Source organism: Arvicanthis niloticus, chromosome 30 (genome assembly GCF_011762505.2).
Source record: "Arvicanthis niloticus isolate mArvNil1 chromosome 30, mArvNil1.pat.X, whole genome shotgun sequence".
Classification (NCBI taxonomy): domain Eukaryota; kingdom Metazoa; phylum Chordata; class Mammalia; order Rodentia; family Muridae; genus Arvicanthis; species Arvicanthis niloticus.
The window spans coordinates 5,201,893-5,224,879 of NC_133438.1; the positions used below are offsets into that span (position 1 = coordinate 5,201,893).

Sequence of the window (22,987 nt, forward strand, 5' to 3'; positions counted from 1 at the left end):
ATGAGTGCTTGTCCTTGTGACGGTGATGCTACCCCGCCCATTCAGACTCATGAACTGTGTGCTCTGTCCTTAAAGCTTGGCATACCATGGGTAAGGCAGCCTCCTGCCTCCACAGATTCATCAGTGTCAGGACTGTCACAATGGTCACCACTAGCATGGTCAACGTTAGCACCAGCGTTGCCGGCGTGTCAGTGTCATCATGTCTCCGCCATTACCAGCATCACCTCTTCATCACCGCCATCACCGTTACCACCATTACCACCATCACATCACCGCCACTGCCATCACACTCACTGCCTTCATCATCAACAAGGCACCATCACCACCACCAATACCATCATCACCATTATCAACGCCATCCCCACAGTCACCACATAATTACCGTCGCCATCATCACAACCTTCACAACTGACACCACCATCACCATCAACACAATCATGGCTTTCATCGGTAACACTCTGATCACCATCATTACACCATCAAAACCACCATGCCGTCTTTCTCATCGCCACTGACGTCACCACAACCACCGTGACCACCAACCACCATCTCATCACCGTGATCATCACCGGCACCATCATCACCATGACCTTCATCCTAAGCCCTATCCTGTCACTAACCATTATCCGTATCAACACCACCGTCACCCTGCCATCACCACCGACACCATGAACACACGACCATCAACCACCATTGCCTCACGTGACCACCAACACCGCCATCATGTTCAGCAATGCCACCTGTGATGGAGACCGTGGCACGAGTTGGGGTCAGCTTTGTGATTCTGTCCCTCCAGAGTCCCCTGCACCCCAGTAACAGCACCCACACTTTGATTGTAGATACTTTGTCTTTTGTTTGTTTGTCTGAGGGTATCTTAAGCACTGCGAATTTCAGAATGGGTCACACATCTCCCCTCAGAGGCCTGTCCTCCTCTGTGGTGGTGGCCGTGGGCACAGGTGTGCTGGGGGGCCAGGCCACCTCCGCTAGCCTCTTTACAGTCTCACTCAGCTGCCCCAACCCCTGGGCAGCCTCTACCAACCGGACAAGGCCCAGCTCCAGGACTTGGCGCTCCTGCCGGTCCTGCTCCAGGACCCGGGTCAACCTCTGCAGCTGGTCACCCACCTCCCTGACTGCAGTCACCAGCTCCACCAAGGCAGGTGGCTCACAAGCCATGACCCTTACAGGTGGCACTGGGGACACGCATGGCCCAAAGGGATCTGGGCTGTGATTAGGGGTGGGCCCTTGAGTGAGGCGGTCTGGAGGAGGTTGGTCAGATGGGTAGGCCACAGAGGAGATGGGAAGGTCAGGGGTCACCATGGGGTCTGAAGCTGAGTGTAAGGTCTGGCTTCTGGGTGGTTTGAAGACTTCTGTGGGTAATGGGTCTATGCTTGGGGCTGGAGAGGGCCTGGAGGGGCCAGATTCTGGGGCCAGAGAGAGCTCTAGGTTCTGTATCTGGGATGTGCCTGTGGGCGGGGCTCCCACCAAGGTCAGCTCAGGGTGTAGGCTAAGCTTGACCCTCGGTTGTACAGTGGGAGAGGAAAATTTTGTCTCTGGGGAGGCTGCAAGGGACTCTGTAGGGGCGGCAGGGGCTGAGGGAGGGTGAGGACTCATGGTGGGGTCAGGGCTCCTGGGATACTGAGCCTTTCTGGTAGGCTGAGGGACCACGGTGGGGTAGGAAGTCGTGTTGAGTTGAGGGATGGTGGTGGGGTGAGGGGTGCTGGTGTGGTAAGAGGGGGTGCGAGGATGAGGGGTTGTGGTGGGAGGAGGGATGCTGGTATGGTGAGAGGCTGTGAATGGCTGTGTGGGGGTCCTGGGGCTCATGGGGAGGTTTGAGGAGTCGGGACTTTCTGGGATTATTTTGGGTGCTGTGCCCGGGTCCGGTGTTGTGTTGGATCCTGGGTTCAGCTCTGAGGTAGGAGAAAGGCTGCTGCTCACTTCTGATAGCATGGAGGAGTTAGAGGTTAGCCCTTCAGGGGAAGTGGATATTGGGCTGCCTGAAAGCTCTGGGGTATGCGTTGGAAGCAAACTGGCATCGGGAGTGGACAAGGCGAAGTTTGTTGAGGAGGGAAGTCCTTGGGTGGGTGGCGATGTTTTGGGAGGGCTAGATGTCCCCTCCTGCTTTGAAGCCGAGTCTGGGATGAGTTGTGGCCAGGAGCCAGAGGTCTGCAGTGAGCCAGAAGGCTCTGGTGAAGTGGAGGAGGCAGGGAATGAGGTGGTGTGTGCTGTCCTGGCTGAGGTGGGCCGCAGCGGCCGGTGCTCAGGTTTTGGCTTTCTTGGTGAACCTGGAGTTGGAGAAAAGAGGGGCAGATAGGTCAGAGGTCAGTCTGCCCTGTCCACCGTGTCCAGCAAAGTCCCTTGAGGAGGTGACCAATGGGAAGGCAAAGATCGTCGTGACATCATGGGTCACCGGCAGACTTCACCAGGCCCTAGTGCCCCTCCTTCTAGCCTCCTGTGAGGTTCCTGCTGCCACCTGGTGGCCATGGATACAAGTATGCAGGAATTCCGGCTGAATAGTCCAGGGGACCAAAAAGGTGGACACATTTTGGGATACGAGAAGATTCCTAGGAAACACCCAAAGTGAGACTCTATTTGATAATTAACGTTCACTTTCAACTTGACAGGGTTTGAAATCACCCAGGGGACATGGGTCTGGACATGTCTATGCACGTGTTTATAGAGATTGTATTAGATTATATCTATCTCCTGGGCTGGGGTTCTTTTTTTTTTTTTTTTTTTTTTTTTTTGGTTTTTCGAGACAGGGTTTCTCTGTATAGCCCTGGCTGTCCTGGAACTCACTCTGTAGACCAGGCTGGCCTTGAACTTAGAAATCTGCCTGCCTCTGCCTCCCAAGTGCTGGGATTAAAAGCGTGCGCCACCACCGCCCGGCCTGGGCTGGGGCTCTAAACTGAGTAGAAAGAAGTGAGCTAGTCGGACTTTTAATCCCAGCATTTTAGAGGCAGAAGCAAGAGAGTGTCTGTGAGTTTGAGGCCATTGCTTTGCTCGGTCTTTGAAAGAAGAAGTAGGTTACCCCTAGGAACTCAAAGCCCATCTCTGAACCCCATAACACATACTCCCCAGGCCACCTCTTTGTCCATGCCTCACCTGTGTCTGCACGGGCTCTTGGGGCTGGAAAGGGGTGGCCTGAACTCTTGCTGGTGCCAGTGGTAACTGTGGATCCAGGTTTGGTTGTGGTGGGGGTTCCTTTGGACAGATCCCTTCCTGGGGGTGTAGCCCATGTCCTGGAGAGCTCACGACTACCCTGGTCATCTGCAGATGTGGGAGGAAGAGAGTTGAGTCCTCCCTTCCACTTTGTCCTGTGGGCTCATCGCCACAGCTGACCCATCATCCAGCCTCCTCTACAACCTATGTCACCTTGGCCACCAGTCAGGATGCTCCCAGCTAGTAAAAGCAGAAACCGAAAAGGTTAGCTCATAAAGCAAATGCATGCATTGCTTCCGTTCAAAGCAATATTTTTTTGACACAGTCTCAGGTAGCTCAGGCTGACCTCGAACTCACATAGTTGATGCTGCCCTTGAATTCCAATCTCCCTTTACATTTTAAAACCACGTGTATTTATTTGTGCATGTGTGTATGTGAATACACACACATGCCTTCCACCATGTGTGCTTTAACTACACTTGTCATGTTTGTACCTTACCTACTGAATTCTCATGCTCTCCCAAATAGCCCTTTTTAAGCTGTAGCATGCATGAACACACATGCACAAACATAATAAACTTTAAAAAATAGGTGACAATAAATAATTAATTAAAAGAAAAAATTCCCTAGTCTCATAAATACTTAGAATACACAGACCTTTCCAGGCTGAATCGAAGGAAAAAAGAATAAAGACATAATTAAACCCAGAGAAAGGCAACACCCCTGATTTTAAGAAGGAAGGGGCCGTAGCTGGAAAAGTCAAGAGGGCGGATTCTCCCCTAGAGATCAGTCCTGCCGATACCCTGATCTTAGATGGGTGAGACCCACGCAGTCTGACCTAAGAAGATCAAGAACATGAGCTTGTGCTGTTTTAGCCACTAGATCTGTGGTGATGTTCTAACAGCCAGCAAGACCCACGGAAGGACTTCTTAGAGCTTAAAGCCCACCCTTGCTGGGGCAGGAGAGGTGGCTTAGTAGTTAAGAACATATACTGGGTTCCCAACACACACTTCAGGCAGCTTACAACTGCCTGTAACAGCAGCTTTAGATCGGATGTCCTCTTCTGGTCTCGTTGCACACTGTGTGTGTGTGCATCTGTGTGTGCCTGTGTGTCTCTGTTTGTGTGTGTGCGTCTGTGTGTCCGTGTGTGTAGCTTGGCCATTCTGGAATTTGCTATGTAGACCAGGTTAGTTTCAAACTCACAGAGATCCACCTACTCTGCCTCCAGAGTGCTGGGATTAAGGGTATGCACCACCACAACCGAACCATAAAATAAGTCCTTAAAAAAGAATCCTAACCATGTGAGTATGCAAGTTTTCTCCCACATGCCTTTGGTCACTTGAGAAGTCCCTTCCTGGGGCCAGTGGGTAAAGTTGGCCGCTGAGTATCCTGATGACCTGAGTGACACCGTGCCATAGCCCACATGGTGGAGGTAGAAAACCCAACCCCTTGAAGCTGCCCTCTGACCTCCACATGTGTGCCACAGCGCGCGCACACACACACACACACACACACTAAAAAGCAGTTCTCTTCCTGCTCTTCTCTGCTGGTGGATAATATTCCATTCCAGGAAGCTTTTCTTGATCTCTCTACTATAATAATCATTACAAGCCTGAGATCCTGAACCTGTGGATGTTTTAGTAAAGCGCTCTACCAACCATGTTCTCTGTTCTAGGAGACTACACGGGCATTCTGTACATCAGATTGGGACATGCGCTCAAACAACTCGCTCCAGTCCCTGTGGAGTCCAGACTGGAATCAGCTGAGTGAGTCAGAGCCCAGACTTGTGCTTTGAATGACAGCACACATCACACCAGTGTAATGAGTGAATGGCGTTAGGTTGGCATGATGATGCATGTCTATAATCCTACCACTGAGAGTTCAAGGCTTGCCTGAACCACACAGTGACTTCCAAGCTAGCTTAGGCTATGATATAAGACGATCTCAACAGCAAACAAATGAGAGCTGGAAGGTAGCTCAGTTTGTAAGGTACTTGTTTTGCAAACACAAACAGAGTGTGAGCCCCAGAGCTCACATTGAAAGTAAATATAAAGCGGATATGCAGGCTCCTCTTGTAATCCCAGTGCTAGGGAGACAGAGACAGGAGGACCTCCCAGGTTTATGCACCACCAGCTTAGCCTCGATGTTGGGCTCCAGGCCACTGCCTCACAAAAACAAGGTTTAGATAGTGCCTGGGGAACAACACCAGAAGCTGTCCACACACTGCAGAGACATACACAAGCATTTACATTTATACTTACATATATACATATATACCACACACATATATACATAAGACACGTGTAAACTGTTTGAAACAGTCTCATCCTACCATACACCCCATATCTTCTTTTAACCCTTGCTACATAGAACTGTTCTGAGAGTCTGCTTGCACGGTTAGCACTTCTGATTTATCCCCCTCCCGCTCCCCCTGGAAAGGGTTCTCCTGCCTCCGGGGCTAGATGTCGCTGCAATAGGCAGTGCCTTGCCACGCGATCAATTCCACCACGAGGGGGCGCGGCAGGAGAGAGACGCTGCCCTAATTATGCAGAACGTAAGTTCTGGAAATCCGGCTGTACCTGAACAAGGAACAGGGTCTCTAAAAGGTCACTTCTGGTTCCAGCATTCTAATGACCAACCTTAATGCCAGCAAGAGATACTCCCAGGTCCAAGTTACAAGTTCCTGAAGCCTGCTCCCTAGTTCAATTCTACAGGTGGAGAGCGGGGATTCTGGTGGCCAATCAAAATGTGTAGCACCCCTGTGATGTAAGTAGGTGCTAGGCAGAAGAGCAGGTACCTACCTAGGCAGGCCTAACTGTGCATACTGGGTTCCAGAAAGGTTGCAAGCTGATCCTCCAAACAGGCAGAGAGACACAGGGAGAGAGGCAGTAAGCATCCAGTCAAGAGTGTATACAGAGAGAGTAAGGCGAGGGAGAAGACAGAGACAGTGTGTGAAAGGCAGCCGGTAGGGCAGAAATAGTATTAACCTCTCTCACTGAAATGAGGGCCAGGAGACACAGGGAGAGAGAAGGAGAGAAAGGACTGAAGGTAGCAGAAGAAAAAAACAGAAAGTGTGATTCAGAACATGACAGTAGCCGACTGAAAAGAAGTTGGGGTGTGTGTAGTACCCCATGCCTGTAATCCTAGCACTTGGTGGGTAGAGTCAGGGGATCAAGGCCAGCCTCCAGTACATAGAGAAGCCCAGCCTGAGCTATATAAAAAGAACATATCAAAAGGGGGGAGGGGCAGAGAAGAATAAGGGAGGAAAGGGGAGGAGAGAAAAGGAGAAAGAAGAGAAAGAGAGGAAAGGTAGACATGTATAACACGTGGCTGGAGTAATAAGGTAGAGGCAGGGCAGATGACATGGATCAGCACCCAGCCTGACAATTCTAGCTGTACACCTGGAAATACACATGAAATACAGTGAGTGGTGGGCAAGGTGGTACATGCCCAGTGACCCCAGGGCGGGGAGGTGGAGGCAGGGGAGAACAGGAGTTCCAGGCCAGCTGGGGCAGTGAAAGAAAAAAAGAAAAGCAAACCAGTGAGAAATGGGGTGAGATGGTGATTTCAGAGGAACATACAGGGGTTGGACAGACAACTCAGGCCATTCTCCCTGAGGGGCCAGGCAATTCCCTGCACCCACACGGCAGCTCACGCCTGTCTGTAACTCCAGTTCCAGGAGCTCTGATGCCCTTTTTTGGCCGGTATGGGAACTGTATGCACATGGCACACAGACAAGCATACAGGCAAAACCACCCATACCCATAAAATAATAAATTAAAAAATTTAAAAGGAGTGAAAGGAGTATAGAACTTGAAAGAGAAACTGAGGAAAAAACGAGAGATACTGCACTGGGGAAAGTGTTCTAGAGAGGGGGCAAGAGTAGGAACGAATCCAATGGGAGAAAGACACCAGGAGAAAAGCAAAAATGGAGTTTTAAAAAGTAGATTATAAAGTCAAGAAGTTGGTAAGAAAGGGAAAGGTTCCAGGCAGCAGATGCAGGAGGAGAGAGATCACCCCTGGGAGCCATAGGAACAGAGCTGGATGGGTGAACACACAGGCTCAGGGGCCAGGATGGATGGAGACGCCCGGGTTAGCAGCAGGGATGGAAGGACACAGACCATAGCAAGACAGAAGCCATGGAGAAGCAGAAGGACAGATAGCTGTCGTGTGAGACACTGACCCTCATGGGTGGGGCTGGGAAAGGCAGGAGTTAGAATCTGAGCCCCAGGAGGGTCCTCTCTGTGTCTGAGCTAGAGCCTGACCAGGACAGAGAGGGCGTGGACTGCCAGACTGGGCACGACTCTGCTGAATGTGGAACCGTGTGCTGACAGAGTAACCCTGAGCTGAGGACTCTGGACTGAGGGGCTCAGGTTGCTGTGTTACGGCCACTGCCTTGGTAGGCTCAGTACTAGCTGATGCCCTCTGATGGCTCAGAGCCACGTGCCGTCCCATTGCACTCTGGAGTAAATGATTACTGTCAAGCCCAAGAGTGGAACACATTTAGGCAAGCCTGCCAGGATGAGGCCTAGGCTAGCTGCGAGATCTTTATGGCTGACCACAGTGGCACGTATTTGTAATGCTAACACTTGGGAGGGGAAGACGGGAGGATCGGTTCAAGGCAGACCTCAGCTACATAGCAAGTTCAAGGCCAGTCTGGGATACATGATAAATCACCTTAAAAAACAAACAAAAACAAAACCAAACAGGGTGGATGTCATAGCCCAGTGGGTAAAAGGTGCTTGTGATGGGAGAATTCCACCATTTTTTCTCTGATTTCAACACACGTGCCTTGGCATATGCACCCAGGTCCAGCCCCTCACCTGTGTCTGGAAGGCTCTGTGTTGCTGGAGAGAGAACTTCAGGGTTTGTAGTGGGAGCCCAGGAAAGTGTATGTCCAGGCCGCGCAGCCACTGTGGTCCCTTGGGTCAGGTCCTCTCCGGAAGTGGGGTCCCAGGTCCAGGAAGGATAATCGTCATCACCCGTGTAGCCTGGGGAGAGACAGGTAGAACGTTTCTTCCTGTTAGCTGAGGTCCTTGCCACTGTGCTTCCCTTCCCTGCCAGAGTCTCCCAAAGTAACCCTTTCCTGTCCTCATGCTGAGCCCCCTCAGGTCGTTGCCACTGCACTGCTCTCTCTCAGTCTCCCGCGTAACCCTCCGCCGCCTGCTCCACTCTAACTACACCCGCTCGGCCTCCCTCGCTGTTCCCTGGTACCAGTGCAGGTGAGCACCACGTCTTCTTCGTGGTCACAGTTGTGCTTCCCCCATGTCCCTGAGGGGCAGTCACTCAGTGATGTCTCACTCCCCTTACAGCCCATGTCATCCAACCAGATGGGCCCAGTGCCGGGGCCATAGTGGGTTTTGCCTACTCGGGGCCGGACCTTTCCGCAACCCAGTTCCCAGCAGGCCACTGTGGCATCCCGGAGGTCCCAGCTGTCATCACAGACTGTCCCCCAGAGTCCGGCATGCCATACCTCTAGCCGGCCAGCACACCTGTTGGGCCCATCAGCCAGACGAACCCGGAAGGGACCTGGGGGTGGTGGGAGGCCCTCAGGTTAGGAGGTACAGGGCTGCCTCCCTGTCCCTACCCTTTTAACTACTACTCACCCGATGGCACAGGGACTCCAGCAGTTGGGGTGGCAGCTGGATCTTGGGACGATTCCAGAGAGCCTTCTGGGTTCTCACCAGATGGCTCCAAGGAGGTCTGAGGGGTTTGAGTGGTGGTGGCCTCAGAGGTCACTTCTTGTGGGGCTTTAGTGGACATTGGTGCCACAGTCCCTGAGGTCCACTCCCAGGGGACTTTAGAGGTCAGCCTTAAAGTCGTATGTGAGGTCTGTCTGTGGGGAGCCTCAGCAGTCAGTCTCTTTGGTAACTCAGAGGTATGTGGGGTTGGATTTAGGGAGGTTGGGGTGCCTGGGACCCTGGAGCGTTTAGTGGTTGGCATCCCAGGGGGCTGAGTGGTTGGTCTCTTTGCATTTTTAGTCACCCACTTCTTGGTACTCTTGGGCACTTTCCCTGGAGCCTTTGTGGTTTTCTGTAGCACGCTGGAGGTAAGACTGGCAGAAGGCTTGGTGGCCCGCTCTCCTGGGAGCCAGGCGTCCTGATCTCTACCCAGCCCAGGGAGCCAGCTCCAACTGAAAGGGTCCGAGATGGTATCCAGGCCGGGGGTCCCTAGGAGGCAGGGAGGGAGGAGAAATAAGATCATGAAGGAAGGTCACGTCCTGTCCCACTAACCCATACCCTCTGCCCTCATTTCACGTAAGAAACTAGAAGTCTGTTGGACTGAAGAGATGGGTCCATGGCTAAGACTGCTTGCTGCTCTTCCAGAGGAGCTGGGTTTGATTCTTAGCACACACATAGTGACTCCTAACTGTCTGTAACTCCAGTCTCAGAGGATGTGATGGCCTCTCCTGTCCTCCGAGGGTTCCAGACAAGCACATGGTGTATAGATTTGCTTGCAGGCAAAATATCCACACTCATAGAAACACTTAAATAAAGGCAATCTATATCAAGTGAGCCTGTCCCCTGGACACTGCAAGCTTGTACACAGCATCATTCCCTAATTGCCCTCTCTTATCTCTCTCATTCCTACCTGCCTCTCTCCCCTCTTCATGACTTTGCGGTTTGTCATGTGACCCACTTAGTCCCATCAAAGGCCATCTGCATCACCACTGGGATTGAAACTGTCATTAAGAGTCTGGTACAAGAGTTAAAGCTCCTTTGAGATCCCATCTCATCCCAGTCAGAATGACCAACATCAAGGGAAAAAAATGACAGCCAATGGGGCAAGATGGAGTCCTTGTTCACTCTTGGTGGGAGTGTTGAGCAGTGCAGCCACTCTGGGAAGCTACCGAGCAGGTTCCACAAAAAGCTGGGAATGGGGGCTGGAGAGACGGCTCAGCAGGGGAAGAGCGACACACGAACAAACACACGTACATGATTAAAAATAGTAAAATTAGTATTCTTTAAGAGCAAGGAGTAGGGCAACTCAGGACAGCTACTCCACTCCCGGACAGCTATCCACTGCCAGACACAGCCTCAGGCAGGGGTTCTCAACCTTCCTAATGCTGTGACCCTTTAATGCAGCTTTAATATTGTGTTGATCCCTAACCATAAAATTATTTTTGTTGGGCTGCAGAGATAGCTCAGTGGTTAAGAGCACTGACTGCTCTTCCAGAGGTCCTGAGTTCAATTCCCAGCAACCACATGGTGGCTCACAACCATCTGTAATGGACTCCGTTGCTCTCTTCTGGTGTGTCTGAAGACAGCCACAGTATACTCACATATATGAAATAAATAAAATCTTTAAAAAATTATTATTGTTGTTACTTTGTAATTATAATATTACTGTTATGAATCACGATGTAAATATCTGATTATTCCAATGGTCTTAAATGACCCCTATGAAAGGGTCATTCAACCAATCCCCCAAAGGGGTCACGACCCACAGGTTGAGAACCACTGCCTTAAGGGCTTCATTTCTTGTTGATGTAACACCTGCTTATGTTTTTACTCTTTGAGACACGAGCAAAGCTGCCCAGGCAGGCCTTGAACTTGTGATCATCTCAAGTCACTAAGATTATAGGTCTGCCCCACCAGGCCTGGCTTTCCTTCCCCGCCCCCTCCCCACTCTACACACTAAAGATTTATTTCTATCTAATGTATTTTCCCTGTGTGAATGTCTGTGCACCATGTGTGTTCAGTGCCTGCAGAGGCCAGAAGCTCCCCACCCGCCAAGTGGCATTAGACAGCTGTCGTGTGGGTGCTGGGAATCAAACCTGGGTCCCCTACAAAAGCAGCCAGCACTTTTAACCATGTAGCCCCTGTTTATTTTGTGGAGGTTTTTTTTGGTTTTTTGTTTTTTTGTTTTTTTTTTCCATGACAAGGTTTCTATAGCCAAGGTTAGCCTTAAATTCATAAGAATCCTCCTGCCTCCGCCTTCCAAGTGCTGGTACTACAGGCATGCTCTATTACCCCTGCCTTTTCTTTCCTACTCATTACTCTCAAGACTGGCATGAAGCCCACAGGCTAGTTACCCGCTCCCCATCTCCCGTGGCTCCCAGAGGAGACGGAGGCAGAGCTGATGACTCCATCAGTATCCACATTCTGTCTCTCTGCTTAGGCCACCCAGGTAGTCCAGGATGAACCATGCCCAAGACAAGCTTGGGTACTTTGCCCCTGGCTCCAGGGAGATGGCCTCCAAGCCCTTAGAATGTTCTTGCCTAGTAAGAAACTCCTTATGTGTTTGGGGTGGGGGTGGGGTTTTGCATCATGTTAAGTCCATACTGACAATGTGACTTCTGAACAGCCATGTACATAGTCAATCAATCAATGAATCAATCAAACCCATAGACATCAAGGTTGGCACGTCTGGATGGCTCTTCTTGCATGTTGTCACACATGTTGCTGGGATAATCCAGCACTGTCTACGCCACCCCACCAGGACTTCACACCGAAACTCCACCCCATGTGTGTTTTCACTTGGCTGAACTTAACCTGCATGTTCACTGTGTTGAAATCCAACCCTGAGCCTCTCTCATTTCTGGGAGTCCTTTAGCAACAGAAGGAGCATCAGTGTGGTTTCAGAGACCTCCCAAACACTACCTTGTCCTGCTGGTTTACAATGGCTTATCTGTGTTCCCCTTGCCCTCCATGAGGCGTGAGCTTCTCAAAGACCCATACTACGTTCATTCTATTCTGAGAACCCAGCTCCTAGCTCAGGATCTAGCACTGGAGTTGGAAACCAGACCCCTATATGGGGGGCAATGCACTGCCAGAGTTGAGGTGAATTAGCCCTCACTTTGGCTAGACATAGGCAATTTGAATGAAGTCATATGAGCTAAATACCCACTACAGAGCTGGGGCTTGCAGTACGCAGTCGAGTTAATGCCACCCTTAGCCTCCATTCCTTCCTCTTGGAAGCCCTTCTAGACCCAGTGGCTGGCTAGCATGTCCTCACCAGTGCAGGTGACCCCGACATCTTCATTGTGGGCACAATTGTGTTTCCCCCAGGAAGCAGCAGGGCATTCTGACAGTGAAGCCTCCGTCCCCACACAACCTACATCATCCAGCCAGATGGGGCCTGCGCCCCAGCCAAAGCGGCCTGCTGCAGGGTCTGGTTGCCGAGGGCCCCCACAGCCCAGCTCCCGGCAGACCACAGCGGAGTCTCTCAAGTCCCAGCTGTCATCACATACTGTCCCCCAGCGTCCATCATGCCATACCTCCAGCCGACCAGAGCACCTGCTGGGTCCAGCCACCAGGCGCAACTGAGGGGACCCTGGAATATAAAAAAAAAAAAAAAAAAAAAAAAAAAAAGCCAAGAATCAGGGTCAAAGAGCCCAGCTAGTACTCTGAGCCTGCATCTACCTGTCTTCTTTTCTAAATGTCCATTGATTCCCTCAGCTATGCTTTTCCTCATAATCCTTCAGTCTGGTTAGCAGGTACTGATCAAGTTCTCTTCTGCATTGGACAGAGCCAAGCAGAGCTGGGTGGATCCTCAGAAAGCTAAATGTAGAATTACCATATGCTATAGAAATTCCACTCTTAGGGATACACCCAAAATATATTGAAAGGGGGCTGGTGAGATGGCTCAGTGGGTGAAGACATCTGCCCTCAAGACTGACAACCCTGAGAGCCTGATCTCTGAGACATCCACTTGGCAGAAAAAGAGTTCTCTGACCTATGTGTACCATGGCACATGTGCACGCATGCACAGGGATAAACATAATTTTAAAAACTTGAAAACATCTGTTAACATTTAATCATTTCGTTATTATTAGAAATTTTGACTAGAGACATGTCTGCTCATGACAGTACCCTCTTCACGGGTCAGAGAAGAAACTGAGTGTCAAAACCTTCACATGGAGTTGCTCCAGTAATGGCAAGGTAGCCACTGGACAAAAATTGCCCTCTTCACCTACAGACAAAATACTGTCCAAAGAGGACAAACAGATGTGGGTAGTCAACCACCGAGCTCTGCCAAGACAAGGTAAGCTAGTCCTTCATATTTCTGCTTTGTTTCAAGGTCTGTCAGATGGTTCTGGGCCAGAAGGCGGAAGACAGATGTTCCAACATTATAAGAAATTAGGGGCTGTCCAGGCAGGCAGCTGTCTCCACAGTTTTTTAAGTTTTGGAAGCCATGTTTTTGTGCTTCCTATATATCGGGTTACATTTATTTCATTCCCGGATTTCTGACAGGGTTGAAGACTAGTTATGTTCTCATAATCAAACGTAAGTTGCTCAGCATTGAGAGAGATGATATAGATTTGAAAGGATGGTTTCCAGATGGTAATGCAAGCTAAAATCAGAATATAATTCAGCTATAGCAGTGTAAGCTCTTTAAGTTAGGATATATGGTAGAATACTTTAATCGACAGATATGATGAACTGGATGTGACTTGTATATCATACTTTGTAATTTACATAATTGTTATGGTTGTGCTCAATTTATGTCTGAGAGAAAAGAGCCTTTCTAATTGGACAAAAAGGGGGAAATGAAGTGGGTTGGGCCTAATGCAGCTTGTGTTAGAATGTTAATTTTGGTCCCCAAACTGCTTACACAAGTGTCTGCGTGTAAGACACTGAGGGACCCTGCCCCCAGTTGGCTCTGATTGATAAATAAAGATGCCAACAGCTAATGGTGCAAGCAGTCGAACAGGTACCGCTACATCTGACCTATGTGTACCATGACATGTGCATACACACACAAAGATAAACACGACTTTGAACACTTGAAAGTGTTTGTTAACATACACTTTCTGTAAATGCTGTACTAGTTACAATAACTCAAAGGTGCTCCTTAGTGTATCAACAGGTAAACAGAAGATGGTATTGATCTGTGCAATGTACTTTGAAATGAACAATGCAGCCCAGTCTGGCCTCGAATTCATAGTCCTCCTGCCTCAGCCTCTCAACTGCTGGAATTGCAGGAGTACACCACCACGCCCATTGCACCAAGGAGGTTATTTTAATTGTTTAGAGTTTTTAAATATTACATTTATTTATTTACTTTTGTGTGTGTGTGCATGTGTGTATGCACAAGAGTGTGCCTGTGCCACCACATGTATGTGAAGGTCAGAGGAGAAATTTGAGAGTTAGGGCTCTCCTTGTATAGTGTGAGTCCTGGGGATGAAATTCAGGCCATCAGGCTTGGAGGCCAGTGCCTTCACCCACTGGACCATCTTTCTGGTCCTGAGGGACTCCTTGTATATGTGTGAAAGTGTGTGTGTGTGTGTGTGTGTGTGTGTGTGTATGTGTGTGTGTATGTGTGTGTGTGTGTATACATTCATATAGAAGCCAGAGGTTGATATCATTCTCTGCCTTATTTTTCTGAGACAGGGTCTCTCACCGAGCCTGGAGCTCACTGATTTTGCTAGACTGGCTAGCAGGACCTAAGGATCTCTCCCTCCCCAGTGCTGGAGTTAGATATATCCACGGCTGCACCTAGTTTTTTTAATTTGGCCACTGCGGTTCTGAACTCAGGTCCTTAAATGCTTGCAAGTTAACCATTTACCCAATGGAGTCTCTGGAACTCCCTCTGTAGACCAGGTTGCCTGAACTCAGAGATCCGCCTGCCTCTGCTTCTGCCTCCAGAGTTCTGCTGGGGTTAAAGGTGTGCACCACCCCTGCCTGACTCAAAACAATTCTTTTTTTTTTTTTTTTTTTTTTTTTTTTTTTTCTAATACGAGTACACTGTCAGATCCCATTACAGATGGTTATGAGCCACCATGTGGTTGCTGAGAATTGAACTCAGGACTTCCGGAAGAGCAGTCGGTGACTAGCCAGAGGACATTGTGACAGTCCCACCATAGAACCCAGACAATAGACAGTGGGCTCTCATGCCCAGTTTCCTCTCCAGGTCAGGGCCAGCTACAGAAGGTGGAACTCCAGTGCCAACAATTCTGGATTTTAGGTTATCAGCAGAGCAGTAAGTCAAGTACTGGTCGGAGCAGGAGCTCGGGCTCTTTTCTACCTTTCTTTGTGCAAGCAGGTTTCATGGAGACAGACAGCCAGGGCAGAGAGGGACTCACCAGCTTCAGGCCCAGGCTCTGGAGGGGCAGTAGGAGAAGCAGGAGGAGGCCAGCTGCCTGCTGGGCCTGGCATCTGACCCACTGAGGTAGACAGAAGCCTGGGTGTTGTGCCGTTGCTGTCCACTGTGGGAGCTGTAGGCTGCACGGCGCTGAGAGGCATGCCTGGGCCAGGAAAGAAGACCTTAGCACCACCTCCAGGGATGCTTCCTACACAGGCCCAAGGCTTCCCCATCCCTAAGCCGCAGCAAGAAGTGGGTAGAAAGAAGAGGGTAGAGAGAGCAGGAAACGGAGGGAGCTTGGAAGTGAGAAAAAAGGGGGGCACCCAGCAAGGCAAGAGTGGCTTCTACTAGGTGCAAGGAAGTGGGGCTCACCCCTCATTATGACCAAAGACCAAATAATATCCAGTGCCCCTTATAGGGAGACCAAGCCACCCTTAGTTAACTTGGCATAAGGTTTTGAATAAAAATATAAGATAGAGAAAGAGGGAAATCGCACAGAAAGTGAAGGCTGAGCTGGGACACCACTTCTTTCCCATCCACTCCAGTAACTACACAGGCACTGCCCCAGCCTTCCCCACTGGGATCACTCGTACCATACGCCCTTACCGTCACACACGGCCCCGGCATCCTCCCGATGGTGACAGTCATGCTGACCCCAGGGCCTCGCAGGGCAGAATCGCAAGGCTGTCTCATTTCCCCGACATCTGAGATCATCCAGGACGATGGGTCCAGACCCCTCTCCAAAGAAGGCACCCCCTGGGGCGGCCAGGGCACCCCCGCAGCCCAGCTCCCTGCAGGCCACAGCAGCATCTCGGAGGTCCCAAGCATCGTCACACACAGACCCCCAGCGTCCGCCATGCCAAACCTCCAGGCGGCCAGCACAGCCGTGGGGACCATCAGCAAGGCGCAGCCTAGGTGCAGGACCTGAAACAGCAGGACAGAGGTCAGGGTGACCAGACGTTAGGACAGATGCGTACCTGCTACGTATACCAAGAAGGAAAACTAGAGTGGGTTTGCAAGGACCACAATAACACTGTGGGAGTCTAGGGTTGTGAGCAGATACTGGTGAAGACCAGTGAAGAAGCAGGATGAGTGAACACATATTGACTTATACCTTATGCCGACAGAGAACAAGAATGCTGGGGGAAAGAAAGAAGGAAAGGGGGCGAGGGAGAAGAAGGAGAGGGGTAAATGAAGGAGGAAGCCCCCAAGTGCCCTTCCATGGCCCCTAACTCTTGGTCGCAGTTTCTAGTTGCTCCCTCAAGAAATCTGAGGCTCAGCAGGCTCAGCCTGTCTCTGCCTCTCCCAGAGAATGTGTACAGAGACAGACTCAAGGCCAGGCCTTTTGCTGCTTCCTGGGGGAGGGAGGAGCTGAAGTCTGAAGGGGGAGGTAGTCACCCCCTCACATGCACACATACCAGTGCAGACCAGCCCTGCATCCTCAGTGTGGTCACAGTTGCTCCGGCCCCAGGGGCTTCGGGGACAGTCCCGGAGGGCTTCCTCTCCTCCTCCACACCCCACATCGTCCATCCACACGGGTCCCTCACCAGGTCCAAATCTGGCACCCCCAGGTGCGGCCAGTGCTCCCCCACATCCCAGCTCCCTACAAGCCACAGTTGCATCTCGGAGGTCCCATCCATCATCGCAGACAGTGCCCCAACGTCCACCGTGCCAGACTTCCAGGCGGCCAGCACATCCATGGGGACCCGAGACCAGACGCAGCCGCTCTGGGGGGGTTACAGACAGGGAAGAAGGAAGACTGTAAAAGGCTATGTCTACTGTCAGCTTGGAGGGGGCCGCTTCCAGTTTGTTCACCTGGAGAAACCGAGGCCCAGAAAGAGCAGAGGACTGAGGGTTGTCTGCCAGCTGGCTAATTTAGAAAAAAGAACTGCCATCCCCCTGGGTCTCATGGAGGAAGGATCAAGAAGAGGGTGTGTGGCCAGTCCTGACTGTATCTGAAGGGAGGGCACTGTGAACACTGGTCTCCTTGGAGGGTCATGGGCTGAATGAAGGTCTGAGATCTTCAGTCTGGCCGGGTAGGAAGACAAGGGAGACTTAGAGACTTACCTTGGCGGGGAGCTCCATTTGTCAGTACCGGGGCTCTGGTGGACTTCGCCTGCTTGGGTGGCCGGGGGCTCTTCTTTCGGGGGCCATTCTGGGAGCTTGCTGGTGATTGGGGAGCTAGGAAAGTGACATGTGACCAGGAAGTCAGGATCTGAGCTGGTCACCCTTCCCAACTCCCTTGGTGTCTGTCTAGGGATTTTTTTCTGAGGGTTTGAAAGATTTCTGGATGGAGGATTTCTGGGTAATGAAGGAGACCACCTTGCTGGAAAAACATCTGCATGATGACCTTCCCCCATAGCTGAATCCAACCAGGGTGCAGGATGGGAGGCCTAGTCCTTTGTGCTCACCATGAGTTATAGGGGGCCCCTCTGAGCTTGGGCTCAGCTCCCGAGACAGTGCCAGCCATGGATCCCCATCCAGCGGGGACATTGAGTTTTCTCTAGAGTCAGCTGCACGCTGACCTATGGGAGAGAACCAAAGTTGTGAGGACAGGGATGTGGGGAGGAGTGGAAAGGCCTTTTGACCCCTGGGGCAGAAGGACCTGGGATGCCTGAATTCCCTGGGGCTCAGAAATAAGTGACCGTAAGCTGGGAGTCCTTGGGAGGGGGGCACCTGGCCTTGTGGGGATCTGGAATTGGTTATCCCTTAGCTTCTAGACAGTTCAGATCTGCAGGAACTAAGGGCTCGGGGGTTCCTAGGGCCATAACCATAAGAAGAGTTTGAAGCTTTTTACCTACACAGACGACGCCTGCATCCTCCTCGTGAGAGCAGATATGGGCCTTCCAGCCCCGGTGGGGACAGATACCCAGCTGTCCCTCAGTGCCCCGACAGTTCAGCTCACTGAGCCACACGGGCCCAGTGCCCTCCCCAAAGAAGGCACCCCCAGGGGCGGCCAGCGCCCCTCCGCAGCCCAATACACGGCAAGCCACTGCAGCATCCCGAAGGTCCCATCCATCATCGCAGACGGTGCCCCAGCGCCCGCTGTACCAGACCTCCAGACGTCCTGCACAGCCATGAGGGCCATCAGCCAGGCGGAGTCGCTCTGAGGGGTGAAGGAGAAGCTGTGATTCCAGACAGGAACATCATAGGCTGGGGGCTATGATGACCCCCAGGGGAAGGGCAGGGGAGCTGTCTTACAAGCTACCATCAGGAAGCCAGCTACCCTGGAGGCTGGACCCTGGTCCCAGACTCCTGGTTACAATGAGAGGAATGTCTCAGAGATGCTGGGGGCTGTGTGGAAGGACAGTGTGAACCAGGGAATTCAGGCATCCCAGGTCCTTCTGCCCCAGGGGTCAAAAGGCCTTTCCACTCCTCCCCACATCCCTGTCCTTACAACTTTGGTTCTCTCCCATAGGTCAGCGTGCAGCTGACTCTAGAGAGAACTCAATGTCCCTTCTAGACAGTAGCACTGTCTGGGGAACTGAGTGGAATCAGGGTAGCGGGGACCAGCAGGAGAGAGAGGGGAGGCTTGGATTTGGGTGAGGCCAAGGGCAGAATCGGGACACTTACCTAGAGCCTGGATCCCCACCAGCATTGCTGCAAAGGAGGTTGGAGGGGACAGAGTGAAGGTAAATCAGAGGGGAGGGGTCCTTTCCCCAGTGCAGGCTCCCAGCTTCAGTCCAGTGGGAAGCATCCGTTCACATACAGATTCCTCATACCTCTGAGTCAGAAACCCCATTGCTGGATGGACTTTGGGTGGAAGCTGGGATGAGTTACAGGTCCCTGGGGTGGGTGGGGCCCCAGATGCCCGACCCTTGAAGACAGGGCTGGGAACCAGATTGAATGGTGGGAGTGATAGGTCCACAGAGAACATGCCAGGGCAACAAAGGGCAGGTCACTTGAGTTGCTAGGCAGGACATGCAGAAGGCTGAGTCTCTGAGGGATTAGAGGGGCTGGCCAGATGTCAGGATATCTATCACACAGCACCAGGGACCAGAACAGGCTCCCTCAAGTATGAGTCCCTAAATTGGAGAAGCTAAAGGGTCAGAGGTGAGGGTCCAGGCCCCTAAGGTCCCCCCCCCGAAAATGAATTACTCACCAAGAAGGCAGGCCAAGCCCCTCATATTTGCAGAGTCCAGGGCAGGGGATGGGGGTGAAAGGGGAAGGAGGGCAGGAGAAGGGTGGAGGCAGCTAGGGAGGAAAGGAGGGAGGGAAGCTGCTGCTGAGGCGCCCTGGACAGCTAGGAGCAGGCTGGGCTGAAGGCTCTGCCAGGAGGGAGAGAGGCTGCAGGGAGGCAGCAGGGGACAGGAGGGGGAGGGGGCTGGCCACAGCTGAGGCTGGAGGAGGGGGCGGTGGGCAGGCAGAAGGGAGGTGTTCAAGTGCAAACACCCACACTGGAGGGAGGCGGCCAGCCAGGCTCCAGAGGGCCACGTGCTCAGAGACGCTTATGGGGATGGCAGCTCTGGGAAGGGGCAGGCCTGGGTGTCTGGGGGACAGGGCTGAGGGCACACCCTTCTGCCTCTTCTTATTGTCCAGCCAGGCAAGTAAGTGTAGCTGGGAGTGGACAGATTTGGGAGAATCCTGCAGTAGCAAGAGGGCCTGAAGCCAGACACTAGGAGAGACTTCCTAGATCAAGAGAAGAAACTGAAAAACTCCTCTCTCCATTTGACACCCACTGTGGTAAATCTGGATGAGAAGCTCCCAGTGCCCATTTGAGGAGGGAGTATCTAAGCTTACCAGTTCCCAGAACAAAGGTATGGAGGACATAGAGACAGAGGGGTCAAGGCAAGGCTTCGTTCAGTCTGGAAGGGATGTACACGCAAACACACACACACACACACACACACATACACATGTGTGTGCGCGCACACACACATACCCCACACCACACACCAGGCAGCTGTGAGGGAAAAACTTTGGTAATGGGGAGCATGACTCAGATGGCCTGGCAGAGCCTGGGCTGCTGCTGTGAGCTCACTGCTTCTCCTTTCCCCAGCACAGTGCACCCCCCCTCCCCCCCCCACTTCCCTAGCAATTGATGTCAACTTTGGAGAGGAGGAGCCAGACAGAAGGAGGGAGTCTGGAGACAGCAGCTGGAAAATGCATCAGAGAGGAGACAGGCACACAGAAGTTTCAGGGTTTATTAACAAACAGTGTAAAAAACCAGATGGGCTTGGAGACACTGTGCTCCCAGCCCCACCCACTCCCAGAAGATCTGTCCCCTTTGGGAATTCCCTGTCACAGACTCTAACTCTTAGAGTCTTTCTCTCTCTCTTCCCAACTCTCCCTTCCAGATCTCAAACACATGCAGCAGGGGCTTTGTAGACCCAGAACCAAAAGTTTTTCAGTGCATACAGACTGGAGGGTGGGGGTGGGGACAAGGAGTGGATAGGGTGACCTCTAGTGGTCCCACAAGACCAAGAAGGGATTGGTTCTACTTGAGTTTAGAGTCCCCATTGCATCTGGCAGGTTCACTGTGGGCATGTAAGTCCATCAACCTCGATGCCTCACTATCAGCCCAGCAGACTAGGTAGACACTGAGGGAGGGGGTGTAAAGTGCCTGGCACACAGTAGATGTTCTTTAGGTACTGGTTCTCTGCCCATCTACCCAGTGGGCATGGTCTCTAATCACAGGTCTTTTCTGAATTCCCTAACCAGCATATAGCCCATGCAGCCCCAGCCTCCCTCTGCCTGGTAGCCACAGGCCTCCAATAACCCTGCCACTCCCCAAGCGGCCACGGCCACTGGGACCACGAGCCGGGCCTGGGGCTCCCCCATACTCCCAGCCCATGCTCGGGCTCGGGCCTCGGCAAAGGCCAGCAGCCTCCTGCCCACGCCTCTGCGACGGTGCCATCGAGAGACAGAGAGGCGGGTGACTCGGGCTCCGTCCCCCAAGTTGGCACCAGGGGCCAGAGCCAGGACTCCACACACATCGCCGGAACCACGGACAGCCACCCAGGGCCCTCCCAGGCCGCCTGGTGGAGGCAGAGAGCCCCATCGGGCTCGCAGACCCAGCTTCACAGCGGCTACAGCCAGAAACACGGGCAGCAGGAGGGCGAGGGCGAAGGAGGCCAGGATGAAGCGCAGTCCGCTGCTTGCTGCAGCCAGGAGGAGAAGGGCTGGAGGACGTGTCAGAGCGTGGAGGGCCACACGGTTTTCCGTGTCTTTTACACCAGCCTGTGGGTGGGGGTAGGGGCTCAGCCATTCATCACATTGGAACTCCCGGAGGAGGATTCCCAAGTGAAAGAGAAGCAGGGTGATGGGGTGGCCCCAGTCTGGCCCATTGGATGCTAAGGGCTGAGTGAATGGATGCTGTTTGCCTGAATGAAATGAACTGAATTAGGGCCTGAGGCCAATGAGTCCGGATGGCATGCTAGTGTAAAGCACCAAAGACTGAACAGGATAGGCAAAGTGAAGACATGGGCTCCTCGCTGGAGGGTCTGGAGGGTGTGTGTGAGAGCACCCCTCATTTTGGGACTGGTAAGTGGGGCTGAATGGAGGTCAGGAGACATGAACAGCAGCTCCAACACCCTTCCAACTACTTTTTTAAAAAATGGCAGCTGAGGTGTAAGTAGGGAGAAGGCACTAGAGAAAAGAGACCAGTTAAAACCAGCTGAGGCGAAGATATTCCCCCCACCTTTGGAAGACCCCGGGAGCTCAGGCAGGTGGGCGGGGCTGGCGGAACCCACTTTGAACATCCCTAAGGAGCTGCGCATGCTCACTGGTGCCCCTGCCGGCCTCTCACCTTCAGCATCTCCAGCACCAGGGGCTTCTCATCTTCCCTCATTTCCCGCACTGACAGGTGGTTGGGGGCCATGGTAGCCCCCAGGCCGGCCCCCCAGAAGGGAGCTGGCGTACACCTGCTGAAAACAAGTAGGTTGTTGTTAGGTGGGCACCTGCGTCTTAAGAGCCCTGGAAGGGATGGGCTGCAGCGTTTCTCAGATTACCAAGGACGCTAGAGCATCGCCAAAGAGGACTGTCACAGTGGCAGGCCAGGTGCCTCTATATCCAGTGGGGCTCCTTAAAATCTCCCTGAATTGTCCCCCACTCCAGGAAAGGCATTCAGCGATATGCCTATAAACTCATTCCCTCCCCATACTCCAGCAGTCTCCTGAAGTGGTCCCACCCCGCGTAGCAGGAACAGCTAGGCACCTCCACGGGGTTGCTCGAATCCCTTGACAGTAAGGAGGGGGGAGGAGTTCGGGGGGGGGGGGGAGTCACAGCCGGAAGTGACGTCCACACTCCCGACTGGAGGCGGGACCGACGCCTTAGCAACTGTTGCCAAGCTTCCCCCACTATGGGGCAGGGGTTGGGACTAATGAAGGGAACTGCGAGGACGAGGCAAGAGCTGTGACCTGCTGGAGGCCAGTGGCAGAACTATGGAGAAGGGGGAATGGAGTGGGGGACAGAGAGGGTTTCTTACCCGGCCTGCCTGAGAGGATTAGCACAGCTCCTTTCTTGCCGGTCCTTCGTTGCTAAGCGACCTGAGCATCAGGAAGAGGAGGCGTTGCTTGTGGACCTAATCTCATTGGCGCCTGGGTCTTTGCGGGAAGGGATGGGGGTAGCACTGAGCATCCCCATCCGCAGGGTCCTTTATCTCAACCCGTGTGACACCAGGGGTATCCTTTGGATTAATAATAGCCCCCTACCTACCTTTCCAGGTGAGGTAAAGGTAAGGGTGGTTTATAGGAAACAAGTGGAGAATCCAGAATTTATCCCTGACCCTCCCTGCTATAAGTACAGCTACACACGAACACATACAAAGAATGAGAAAGGACCAGAGAGAGCTCAGGGTAAG

At 52.4% G+C, this 22,987-nt stretch overlaps 2 protein-coding genes across 10 annotated transcripts; both read right to left on the bottom strand.

Moving 5' to 3' along the window:
* Positions 1 to 33: 33 nt before the first annotated feature.
* Ssc5d (scavenger receptor cysteine rich family member with 5 domains) lies at positions 34 to 20,212 on the bottom strand. Of its 3 annotated transcripts, none has more exons than XM_076927644.1 (14): positions 19,289 to 20,212; positions 18,760 to 18,786; positions 17,984 to 18,292; positions 17,598 to 17,711; positions 17,254 to 17,367; positions 16,605 to 16,913; positions 15,793 to 16,110; positions 15,188 to 15,349; positions 12,118 to 12,435; positions 8,766 to 9,329; positions 8,374 to 8,688; positions 7,983 to 8,150; positions 3,103 to 3,267; positions 66 to 2,282 (listed from the first exon to the last, which is right to left on the bottom strand). In XM_076927644.1, exons 1-14 carry the CDS (start codon positions 19,311 to 19,313, stop codon positions 901 to 903), a joined length of 4,290 nt encoding a protein of 1,429 aa, XP_076783759.1. In that variant the 5' UTR covers positions 19,314 to 20,212; the 3' UTR covers positions 66 to 900. The 3 variants fall into 3 exon arrangements, with proteins under 3 accessions (XP_076783761.1, XP_076783759.1, XP_076783760.1); XM_076927645.1 differs by having other exon boundaries at positions 18,909 to 20,212; XM_076927646.1 differs by lacking the exon at positions 8,374 to 8,688 and having other exon boundaries at positions 34 to 2,282.
* Positions 20,213 to 20,316: 104 nt separating this feature from the next.
* On the bottom strand, positions 20,317 to 22,747 carry Nat14 (N-acetyltransferase 14 (putative)). Of its 7 annotated transcripts, none has more exons than XM_076927651.1 (3): positions 22,613 to 22,747; positions 21,935 to 22,052; positions 20,317 to 21,366 (listed from the first exon to the last, which is right to left on the bottom strand). In XM_076927651.1, the coding sequence occupies exons 2-3, from the start codon at positions 22,004 to 22,006 to the stop codon at positions 20,818 to 20,820; spliced, it is 621 nt and encodes a 206-aa protein (XP_076783766.1). In that variant the 5' UTR covers positions 22,007 to 22,052; positions 22,613 to 22,747; the 3' UTR covers positions 20,317 to 20,817. The 7 variants fall into 7 exon arrangements, with proteins under 7 accessions (XP_076783766.1, XP_076783769.1, XP_076783768.1 ...); XM_076927654.1 differs by having other exon boundaries at positions 21,935 to 22,049; positions 22,613 to 22,738; XM_076927653.1 differs by lacking the exon at positions 22,613 to 22,747 and adding an exon at positions 22,342 to 22,403.
* Between the last annotated feature and the right edge of the window lie 240 nt (positions 22,748 to 22,987).